General features: G+C 51.6%; 1 protein-coding gene across 1 annotated transcript in view; it reads left to right on the top strand.

Moving 5' to 3' along the window:
• fibcd1b (fibrinogen C domain containing 1b) overlaps positions 1-12008 on the top strand; it is a gene marked incomplete at its 3' end in the record, with an annotated part of 54022 nt that overhangs the window by 25236 nt on the left and 16778 nt on the right. Inside the window, exons 2-3 of the mRNA XM_076013867.1 lie at positions 4527-4610; positions 8731-9210. Coding sequence (XP_075869982.1) covers positions 4527-4610; positions 8731-9210 — 564 coding nt within the window. The remainder of the gene's footprint in view (positions 1-4526; positions 4611-8730; positions 9211-12008) is intronic.

Below are 12008 nucleotides of genomic sequence, written 5' to 3' on the forward strand. Positions count from 1 at the left end.
TCGTCACTGTTGGCTGCGGGGGGGGGAAGAAAAAAAAATACAATTCTGTTTGGATTTAGAGTTGGTGAATGATTTATACACAGGTGGTCCAATTCAGGGCTGCTATACATCGTCCTCACCCAACCTGACTCAACAACAGAGATTCCAGTTAGAGGTACGGAGCCTGATTACCGGAGCACAACGCTCAATGAATTCCAATTTAAATATCTGTAAAAGCGATGGCTCATAATAATTATTATTACATGAAGGAATAAAATGAAACGCATTAATCGCATTATAGAAATAATATTTTCACACCATTTCAAGGGATTTTATTGGGAGTTATTGTCAGGGTTCCAATAAAAAAAAGAGGAGCTACATTTTACATTTTAAGTATTTTATGCAATTCTGCTCATTAGACCTGCGCAGCAGCATATTGAAGCATTCATCTTAGCCTGCCTCACTTTTGCCTTTCTTGCCCCAGGGTTGTAAAGTTAGCAACTTTTTTTTTTTTTTGTTATTATTATTTAGCAATTTTCGTGCTCAACAAGTACCCAAAATATCCTCTGAGTCTTTTCACTGCCATTTCATCTGAATGCACTGTGAAGTTCCTCACGCGTGCCAGACTAACGTGTTGCCTCGAAAGACGGCGGCGTCCTCTCCCTGCGTTCTGCTCCCCCCTGTTTTCCTCCTTCTTCATCCCTCTGTCAGCCCCGACTCCCCTTCATTTAGTCGTCTGCAAGTCCCGTTAAATGATCAGTAAGCCCACGAGTGAATGTATGCAAAGCCTCTTCCACTCCACCGGCTTAGTGAGCAGCAGGTCTTAAACACACCTTGCTGAAATCCCTCTCTCTCTCACACACACGTACACACGCAAACGCACACGCCGATACACACGGAGGCGGAGAAAGGCAGCATTCGAGATATTGAACATCCCCTCAACAAAGTGAATAACAGATTCCGACAATCCAAATTCTCTTAGCGTTGCCGGTGGTTGCCTTGAAGACTTGCGTCCTAGCGCGCACTCACGCAAGGTGCCCACGGTTAGGAAGCACGCGGGCGCACACATCCAGTCACAAGGCCGGATGAGTCTGGAGCGGCTCATCAGATAGGATTCTGCTTGTAAGGTCCAAACCAATAAAAAGCCCAAATATTCTATTAAGTGTAAATCCCCTCTGCTGTTGAAGCCTGCGGAGGCAGATTAGAGGACAGACAAATGCAGAAAAGCAGTTATGACGCTGTGGGACAAGAAGCCCCACAGATATTGGAATGTCAGACCTGCGCGTATATGTGTGCGTGTGTGTGTGTGTGTGTGTGTGTGTAGAACTGCAGCACATTTTGTAGGTAACGTGGTTGAACGTGCCCAAAGGTGTGCTTGTGTGACTACTTTTTTCGGAGTTGTACCCAATCGGGGCCCAAATAGTTTTTTTGTTTTTGTGAAATAATATTCATATCACTCATTTAAGATACACGTTTTCAGTATGCAAACCTTGATTAATGTTAACAGTCCTGTAAACGTGTTATTCGTTTACTTTTATGATTTTTTTTTCTGCCTCAAAACTGTCCAACAACCACGAGCGTCCGTTATGACTCATGTGCTAGCTAGAATCGGTGTCCGCCAGCTAGCTAACGTAGCCTCAACTCCAGTACAGCCGCCTAACCCCATGAACACCTCTCTGTGTTCACGTTGGATGACATCTTGCCTCTGCTGTAAAATCCTACCTTACACGAGATGTTTAATCTCATTCCTGACAAGTTGTAGAAGCACTCTTCGAAGTAACGCAGCCGCTAGCGTTAGCCGTCCTCGCTACCGGTGAGCGCAGAATGGCAGCAAAGTGTGTGCAGTTGTCTCGCCGGCGAGCTGCTCGTCACTCCTCGTGTGTCTTTCTGCACTGGTGGCTGAGTGTCTCCTCTGTGTGCAGCCGCCACAGACAGCTGCAGTGTTTCACACAGAGCAGACATAGATTTCTATCACTGACCCCCAAGGCTGTTCATTAGAATTCCGCGCACCTCTCTCAAATCTCCCTCCATCTCTTTCTCACCCGCCCTCCCTTAATTTCTTTTTCCCTCATCCCTCGCCACCCTCTTTTTTTTTTTTTTTTTTTTTTTTCACTTTCCCTCCCACTCTTACCCGTTGGAAGACGGCGCCTAAGCGCAGAGGGGTGAACCGTTGGTCAGCCATCATAACAACAGTGGGGTTCGCCGAGTCTCTGACGCCAGGCAACACGTACGAAGCCCCCCCCCCTTTCCCCTCCCCCCCACCGTCAGACAGCCAGCCGCGGGCGTGCACTCGCAAACAGAGGACGAGAGAGCGTGCGTGTGGTGCACTTTTGATAGTAGCGGTGCATTCACTGGATCTGGGGGAGAAAGAATTGGCTAATATTGGCTGGAATCACAGAAAAATAATCTCCAGTTGCTGCGTCCTCCACGCACATTTGAGCTGTTGTAAACTTGGTTACTTTCTTTGACTATTTTCTTTTTTTTTTTCCTTAAAGTTTATTCCTGTACAGCTGCCTGCGAGCTGCTCTTAGACGGCCACGTTTTCTTCATTGAAAAAAAAACAAAAAACCAAAAAAAACCCCAAAAAAACCCCAAAAAAACAAAACCTGTTTCGTTAACTCCTCTTTGCTCCGCTTTCCAAACGCCAAGTGGCTCGGAGACAAAGTGTATGCTGCATAATTAGAGGCTAAAATATTTCCCCTGCATTGTTGGAATAACAAAATTGCAATAATAATGATAGAGCGGAGCACTCGTTTCACGAGCTCGGACGTAAACACCGCGGCAACTAAATGCTAAAAAAAAAAAAAAAAAAAAAAAGCAGTGTGCCGCCAGTGCTGTTTTTTCCAGGTATAGTTGAGCTAAAATTCCCTCTTGTGATACTAGTGATACTAGTGATACTAGTGATACTAGTCCACTGCAGCATCGGACAAGGTGGACCTAATAAAGTGGCCGGTGGTGTGTTACTGATGTTTGCTGCACGCCTCTTTAAGTAGATGGTTGTGTGTGTGTGTGTGTGTGTGTGTGTGTGTGTGTGTGCGTGTGTGTGTAAAACTCTGCACCGCCGTCCTCGTCCTTGGCCGGCTGTGAGATGTTTAAGGCCACATCGTGATGGGCTCACGGGGAGCAGTCACATGGCCCCGCCTCTTCTCTCCATCCTCCTCCTCCTCCTGCTGCTGCTGCTACTGCCGCTGCCTCCGTCTGTTTTGCAGCAACTGTGCTGCCAGAAGGGGGGGGTCGCAGCACAGTTGCCCAACGATCCGTCGGTATAGAAGCACCCACACACAGACAGTTCACCTGTCCGCGGGGTAACTTCGCGCACGCACACACACACACACACACACACACACACACACACGTTGTACACGCTCCCCCACCTCCCCCGCCCCCCACCTCTCTTCTCGCTCGCTCTCTCCCACTCTCTCTCTCTTCGTCATGGGCGTAACGCGGTTGTGGGAGGAAATTCAGCGTCTCCGTCGAAGACGCATCGCCGCCTGTCACAAACGATCCAATCCGGCCGCTCACATTTGTCTATGTCACCGCTACCCTACACATCTAGGTGGTTGTAGTTCATCGACGCCGGCGCGGTTTATCTTCAACGCCACGACTGCGCACCAGCTTGAGAGCTTCTTGTTTTGCTGGTGGTGAAGTCGTGGCAGATTTTTTTTTTCCGATTTTTTTTTTTTTTTAAGTTTATTTTTTGGAGTGGAAACTCTGCTGTTTTGTGATTGCTGCCACTGTGCCAACAAAGAAAAAAAAAAACACTCTTTTTTCTTTTTTTTTTTCCTCCAACTGTGACATTACCGCGAGCGAAACAAGCAGAGCGGGCGCCTCGTCAAGCCGCCCGTCTTCCATCTTTGAATGACGCAGGTTTTCAAATTCCGTGCTGTTGACTTGTGATTGGAAGGGTGGACGACTTGGGTCGACCATCAACTTTCTGCAGCTTCAGTAGGCAATTTTCTCACCGTGTGTGTGCATGCGTGCGTGCGTGCGTGCGTGCGTAGCCGCACCTAATTTTAAGAGAAACACCTCGGTAGGACGGCGCGAGAACATTTTGTTCCCTCGGAAAAAATGTGACAAACAGGCACGGAAATGTCAGCCGTGTCGCTCGGAGACGGTGGCGGTGAAATGTGCCTCTGTTCCACTTTTCTTTTCTTTTTTTTTCTTTTTTTTTCCTTTTTTTTTTCTCCCCCCTCCCTACCAGCCGTGGGCCTCGTGGAGACAATGGGAGACGCGCTCCCGCCGAACGCGGCGGCATTGTTTCTGGCGAAACGATGACAAGCGGCCCCTTGGTGTGCTCCTGTCGAGTCAAACTGAAAAACGTGAAATGCACCTTTTTTTTTGTTTCACCTCTTCCAAAGGCGTCTCTCCACACGACCCCACCACCCCCCCGACACCTCCCCAACACACCCTCGTGACGTGTGGCTGTGGCGTGTGGCGTGCGGCGTGCGTGTCAATTTGTGTTTGCACATGTGCCTGCATGCGCCATCGCACATGTCCCTCCAGACAAACACCAACGCCGCTGCCCCTTGTCTGTTTGTCCCATGCAGAATTTCTGTGAGTGTGTGCCCAGCTCCTCCCAGCTCAAGCACCGCTGGTCAGACTCTGAAACTGCCAGAGAGACCCCGGCCAAGGTAAGGCCCCCCTCCCTCCCGCCGCCTGTCTGTGTCACCCGAGCGTCCCGTGGCTTTTGACAGATGGCGACAAAACGTTTGTTTTCATTTCTTGGGTCTTCAATGCAAGAAACCAACACAATTTTTAGGGCTCCGTTCTGTACTCGCGCGGAGCCACCACCGCGTGTGACTGATTCTGAGTGAAATTTAGCCGAGAAAGTCTCGCCACAGTGCGGCATATTGAGTCCTAAATACACCCTGGGGCATTCACGGACAGGACAGTGAAAAGTGTCGTCGAAAGAGCCCGGATAAAGTCAACTTTAGTCCGGCATCCTAATAATTGGAACCATCTGCCACCGATGATGTCACGCGAGCGTCAACTTTCTTCTGAAGGATCATTTCAGAGCAGCGTTGATACTCGTGGCTGTTTTCTTTCTCTTTAACCTTCATTTATCTTTGCGTTCCATCAGCCCCGAGTTGCTGTGCAATTTATTTTTAGATGCTATTTGCCCATTACATAACTGAAACAGAGCTGACGGCATTGGGGGATCTTAAAAAAAAAAAAGAAAAAAAGAAAAAAAAAACCCCATACCACAGTGATTGGGACGTTTTTGTGTTACCTCAATTTGCTAGCTGCGCTAAACTCGCTAACCTCGCTTTAGCTTGTCGTGCCACCTCTTCTCGTCGACTGCTATCCCACTCTTCAAGTCAAAACCACTACCCCCCCTACTCTCTCTTTTTGAACAGCGCCCCACCCACCTGGGGATGGGATTAGCTATCTTTTTTTTTTTTTTTTTTTGTCATCTTTATCTGCTCCTTCCCCCGCGAGCGACGGCGCTGACATTCTCTGCGGGCTTACTGCATATTATGCGTCACATTTGGGCTGCAGAGATGGCACAACCTCAGCTTAACCGCACAAACGAGAATTAGGAGGGATTAAACCCGGGAGATTCTTTTGCACTGAGTGCAGAGATCCGGGTCTGCGGCAGGAAAGCTAAATAAATAAATAAAGAAATAAAGAAGAAGAACTCGGACGCGGGGATTTGTTTAGCGATGCTGCCGTGTTATCCAAGCAGCAGGCGCCCAGTCGGACAAAAAAAAAAGCATTTGGGATCCGGAAAAAAGACGGCGAGTCGGCGTGAGAAAAGACTTTCAGGCCCGCGAGACTCCCCGCCGGGCTCGCGCCTTCCTAATGAGCGGCATATATTGTCTCGTCCAATGGCTGAGTGCGGGACGACGCTTTTTGCAGCGCTGCCGGTCTTCGCATCAGGATTCGTGAGTCGTCGTTCGTACCCCTCCACCCGCCCACCCCGGAGTCCCGCAGCGCAGCTCCGGCGGAGACAAGAGCGGATCTGAGAGTCGGCCGCTAATTACAGGATTGGCTCCTGCTGCGAGTTCGAGAGACTCGTTTTCGAGAAGGAAAAGAGGCCGCTCGCAGCGCCTCAACGCCGCTCGGGCTGAGGGAAGGTTTAATGAGCGGGTAGCCGCATCATATTACCACTGGTAGTATCATTCTAAGTCACCGATGGTCAAAAATAAATAAGCAGCCAGGCGCTGTCACGCCGCCTTTTTTTCCCTCTCTCCCTTAGAGGCTAAAAATAGCTACACCTGGCGTCGGCGTCGTCTTTAGAGATGCGCCGGCGTGTCAGCCGATGATGTTCCCCTTCCCGCTGCCAGAGGAGACGCTATTAACCGGCGTAGGGCTTTTGGCTGAAGTCATCACTGGGTCGCTACGTGTGAGCGGCGATCCCGTGAAATAAGAAACAGAGAATCAGCAAAGGCTCCACTCGCCGCTGATTGGGGTTTGGGTGGAGGATAATGATGAAGGTGGAGGGTGAGGGATCGAGGCGAGGAGTCGTGAGGAATTCTATAAATCAACCCAAGAGAAGTCATTAGCCCTGTGTTTACAGGTTCCTCCTACAAAAAACATTGGATTTTAGCTCGTTTTTAGCTAGCCGAAACCCAACAATGGTGAGGTATCATTGCCGTTTGTCACACCTCAAAGGGTTGACAGCCAGAACTTTGTGAAAGGCTTCTCGAGCCATTTATGCACACACACACACACACACACATATATATATATATATGTGTGTTTGAATAAGTAAAACGTTGCCACTTGCCAAGAAGATCTCAGTAATCCGTGCACCACCCGTCGTCATTTTGCATGTTCTGGATGTCTCACTCGAAGGATCTCTTCCAAAAAGGCTTTACCTCTTTCTTTTTTCTTTTTTCTTTTTTCTTTTTTCTTCTTGCGCATCGTTGTTGCGGCGTGTACATCGCAGCCCCGTAGATGTTACCAATCCCTACGCCAACAATGAGCGCCCCGCCTCGCCTCGCCTCGCCCCGCCTCGCCTCGCCTCGCCCCGCCCCGCCTCGCCCCGCCTCGCCTCGCGTCGCCCCGCCTCGCCTCGCCCCGCCCCGCCTCGCCTCGCCTCGCCCCGCCTCGCCTCGCCTCGCCTCGCCTCGCCTCGCCTCGTCCCGCCTCAACAGAGTTTGCATTGTGGCCACTCCGCACCTGCCAGGCCATTGTGCTCGTCATGCGCCCTCCCTTTCAGTCAGTCAGGCTTTCGGCGGCACACACCAACGCGGCAGCGGCGGCGGCGGCGCTGTGCAACGCTCTTGATATGCAAACGGCTGTGCATTCCAGAGCGCAGCCGCGGCCTCTTCGTCAAAGCGGGAGAGGGTTCGGGAAAAAGAAAGGGAGAAGCGTCTTTCGTGAAGCGTGTTTCCCTCCAGCTCCACTCTGTCACGACGGCGTGTTTGAGGGAGGAGGGAGGGGGGGGGAGTGGTGGGGCGGGGGGTAACAGAGACGTGAGAACAGTCTGCAAAGCAATGCACATGTTCTCGCTCTGCTATTGAAAGTGTTTGTCAGAAATCCTGTTTGTGCGCCTGCTTTGCCTGAGTTTGTGTGTGTTTGTGTGTGCTTGTGTGTGTTTGTGTGTGCTTGTGTGCGCTGGTGAAGCCTGCCGCCGCTGTCGCTCGCGCGCGTTTGCGGGCCTTTCTGCTAATTGCGAGTTTGCCGTCATGATGACAGTCGCCGTCGGATAAACAGTGCGTGGATATTTGCTCAGACAACCAGATGGATAACAAGTCGGTCCTTGGGAGGAAGAAACAACGTCTCCGTCTCGGCCGTCCGCCCCCCCCCCCCCCCCCCCGGGTTTTTTCCTTCTCCTCCGAGTTAAGTGACGTCACCACACCGGACTGACGAGTTTATTTCCTCTCTCCTGCATGAGGAGGTTGGGGATAAGACTGCTTCCTGAACAGCGCCATCGATAAACCCTCCAGTGCAACGCGGCCCATTAGCCTCCTGTCGGTGCGCTTCGCTTACCTGCGTGTTTATGAGCGCGTGCGCGCTCCACACCGCGCTTTTTACAACAGGCAGCGGCTGGAGTGCGAGACCGCAGAGAGAGAGAGGCTCTCTCTGTATTTGAATAAGTGCAATAATAACCCGCCCATTCATTGGCGGCATTCAAGTGCGTTGGCCGCCGTTCATAATGCATCGCCGGCTCCCTGCTGTCCGTTGTTGTGCCTCTTCAGCCGAGTGGGGGGTGGTTTGGGAGGGTGTCGGGGAGGGGGGGGGGGGGGGCAGGAAACGGAGCCGAATTGTAAAAGCCGAGCCCATTACCGCTTAAAAGATTCCGTCTGTTCATTCATCATTACTCCCGGTGGCTCCTGTTTCATTTCTTTCACTCTCACACACCTTTTCTTTGGCCTTGAAGATGCCCCGAACGGTTCCTCTCTCTCTCCCTCTCTCTCTCTCTCTCTCTCTCTCTCTCTCGCTGCTGCTGCAACAGGAACCGTCGCTCCGGTTCTTTTGTTATCCAAAATGCTTTCTGCGCTCCTCCGCGACGGCGGCAAACGTGAAGGAGTGTGATTTTTCTCGCTGTATAATTAAATTCGGGATCCCATGCTGACAGATGGGCGATATGGTGATGTTGGTGAGCGCGAGAGCATCTGGCATTCACAGCGATATCCCCGGTGACGGATGAATGGATGTGGCTGCTGTTTTGGGCCAAAGCAGATGTTTTGTTTTGTCTCTCTCTCTCTCTCTCTCTCTCTCTCCCCTCCTGCGCTCGCTGTGATACTAACTCGAGCCTTCTCACCTCTCTGTCCCATCCCTCCATCCTTCCCGATTGTCCAGAGGATGAGCTGCAGCTACCTGCTCTGCACCATCCTGCTCTTCGTGGCCGTGCTGCTGGCCGTCACCGTCACCGGCACCATCCTCTTCATGAACCACTACCAGGCCCCGCCCATGTCCGACGGCCTGCCCCACATCTCCACCAACCAGGATGAGGCCAACGCGCTGGTGACGGTGGAGCGTGGCGACGGCTCGCGCATCAACATCTTCATCGACCCCAACTGCCCCGACTACAACAGCAACTTCCTGCGGCTGGAGGGCGTGCAGACGTCGCTGCTCCACTCGCTGACCGACCACGACTCGGACTTGAAGTCGGTGAAGGGACAGGACCGGGCGCTACTCGTCAACCTGGCCGAAGAGGTGGCCAAGCTGTCGGCGCACGCCGGCCAGCTGAAAATGGACTACGAGGCCCTGCGCAGGGGTCAGGGCAATCTGGGGCAGGACCTCAACACGCTGCAGGCGGAGCAGGGACGTCTCATACAGGTCAGACACGTTTCGGGTGTGATTTGATTGAGGCGAGTCTGACGACGCTGAAGTCTCACTCACCCACAATGCAATACAGCACGGCTTGTACGGTGTGCAGTGCAATCCAATGGGCGTACAAGATGTGATACAATGTAGGACGATGAAAAACAATTCAGGACGATGTGATATAACACAGGACAATGCAATACAATACAGGACGTGCTGATATGATAAAGGCCGATACGATACGATACAGTGCGATGCGATACAGTACGGTACGATACGATACAGTCGTTGTCCTCATCTTGAAACGCTGACTCAGACTCTCGGCGTCTCGACCTCTCGAAGCCCTGTGCTTTGGTGGAAGTATCAACAGTAGCAACGGCGCAAACAGAATCACGAATAAACGTTGTCAGAATGGACGTGAAGTGACAACAACAAAAATTGCAAATTGCTCAAAAAAAAATGAAACAACGTGAGACACTGAAGTTAGGGCTGCAACAGTTCCTCAAGCAATTCGCGTAACTCCATTACAAAAAAAATGATGGAGGAATTTCATCCGGCTCGAGGCGTCATTTAATTAAATTTAAAGCTGGCGACTCTTTTCAGTGTGACACAGAGTGCTTCCGTCACAGGCCAGGCCATGCGCCCAGTGCAAATCGGGAGAAATCGCAAGCGGCCTTTTGGCAACGGCAGAGCGATGGAATAAAACGATAGAATAACCGATTCCCGAACGACTCGATAGCCGCAGCCCTACACTCAAGCAAGACAAGACGAGTTAAAGCAAAAGAAACACACCACGATGCCAAAGGGCTTCAAAACACATGGCTCAGTCGGAGATGTGGTTCTGAAACTTGAGGGCATTTCACAGTTCATTTTCGAACGTGTGAGCGGAGTGCACTGCCGAAGTGAGCGGCTCGGGTTGCGATCACTTGGGAAGAGATAATGATGGACGGGCGCTCGCGAGGCCTTGCCGTGTGCATTTGGCTCCGGATTCGGGGAAAAAGTGCACCGACAGCAAATCGGCCCGAGGGAAATATAGACGAGCCGATTCAGAACAAGTCGCCTGTTTCAGATGGAACCAAGAGCGTTCAGGTGTGAAAACAAACCCATCATGATGTGCATGCTGGATGCATCGTGTTTGTCATTCTCATCGCCACCCACAGTGGGCCCGGCCCGCCTGAAAATTTTGGGCTTTTTTTTTTTCTTGCGGCAGCTCGAATGCACTCTGAGTTTCAGAGACAGAGCCATCGGACAAAAACCAATAACGCTGCGGCGTCTGAGCAAGAAGAAAAAGACATTTTCTATGGGTTGACCTTAACTACTGAACGCAGACGTTAGAGGGCTACATTGTGGAACACCATCAATACCTATTGATTGCGACGCCACCTCGGGACATCAGACGGGCCCCCGCGAGCTTTTGTGTGGGTTTGGCTCTCTGAACTTAAAAGACAAATATGTGTATCGTGTAATTAGAGCCACGCCTCAAAAGATCCAATTCCGCTCAGGCTCTTATTTTAACACGTTGTGTCATGATGGAAATGAAATCCACCTGGTTACGCAACCTCAGGAGCCGAGGCTCTCCAAGATGCATTACAATGTTTCTCTGCAAGCCCTCGGGATGAAAACACAATCGGGCCTCATTTCAGCCTCACGCGCTCCACATTGGTGAATCTTCAATCTGCATGCTCCTTGCATTTTGGCCACGCCCCTTATTTATTTTTTTTTTTCACCAAGTCTGCAGTAAAGACATTCCCCTCGACAAACGGATGTCTGTCTGTCTGTCTGTCTGCCTGCCTGTCTGCCTGCCTGCCGCGTTCGTCCGCTCCGGCGCCAGATCCACTCGGCTCCGAGGCCTTGGAACGTGCGGGAAAAATCGGGACTCCTCTTCCGGTGTCGCCGCCAGTGGCGCCCAGGGCGGAGTTCCTGGCAGTCCGGACACTTCGGGTGATTGATTTCCCTCTCGGGAGACGAGGCATGTGTCGCGCACTTCCGCTGTCCCTTCGCCGGCGCCGGCGCCGCCACGGTGATCTATGGGCCACCTGTGGCCAGGACTTCTGATTTATAAGATGACACAGAGCTCACTGTGCCGCTGCTGCTGGTGATATGCTCAGTATGCACGGCAAAGGCCCACCAACCCGCCCGTGTGACGGGCGAGGCCCGCCCTCCAATATAGCGAGTAACCCTCTGTATCGACCCGCCGGAGGAGATGGGCGGCGGCGGGGCTCGGAGGCGGCGTGTTTTCTATTCTTCGCGCAGTGACATGTTCATTTTTCACACGGCTGCGCTCACTCTGCAGCCCTGCGAGAGGGAACGGTACGCACGTGCAATTGAACACCGCTGACGGGAACCGGCGGTACAATGTGTGGGTGTAAAAATGCAATTTTTTTTTTTTTCTGACGGCTGTTGGGCTTGCGGCTGATGGACTGTGTGCACCTCTGTTTGTTTTCAGTCAACAGTCCCCGCCGCCGTCTTTTTTTACCCCGAGACGTGTGACTGTTGGTAAATCGAGGCTCTCGTACCGTTTGGCCCGCTAACGTGGTCGCGTTTGTCGTCCTGCTTTGTTGTTTTGCTTTGTTTTGTTTTTTTTTACCAAGCTGCTGTGCACGACGCTGCGCCCGTTGCGTTTTCCTCCATCCAGTCACCAGTGAGCGGGCGCTGGGATTCGTCCTGCGGGGGCGTCTGCGCGAATTGATTCACTCAGTTTGACGATAGCCCGAAAACAATTTCAGCAGAAGGAGGAGGTTCACCGCCGATGAACCTGGCATTTCTCAGCAAGTGATACGGAATACCTTTTATTAATCTTGTCGTGGAGT

Source organism: Nelusetta ayraudi, unplaced genomic scaffold, assembly GCF_046127955.1.
Source record: "Nelusetta ayraudi isolate G7.1 ecotype Tasmania unplaced genomic scaffold, CSIRO-AGI_Nayr_v1 ptg000160l, whole genome shotgun sequence".
NCBI classification, from domain to species: domain Eukaryota; kingdom Metazoa; phylum Chordata; class Actinopteri; order Tetraodontiformes; family Monacanthidae; genus Nelusetta; species Nelusetta ayraudi.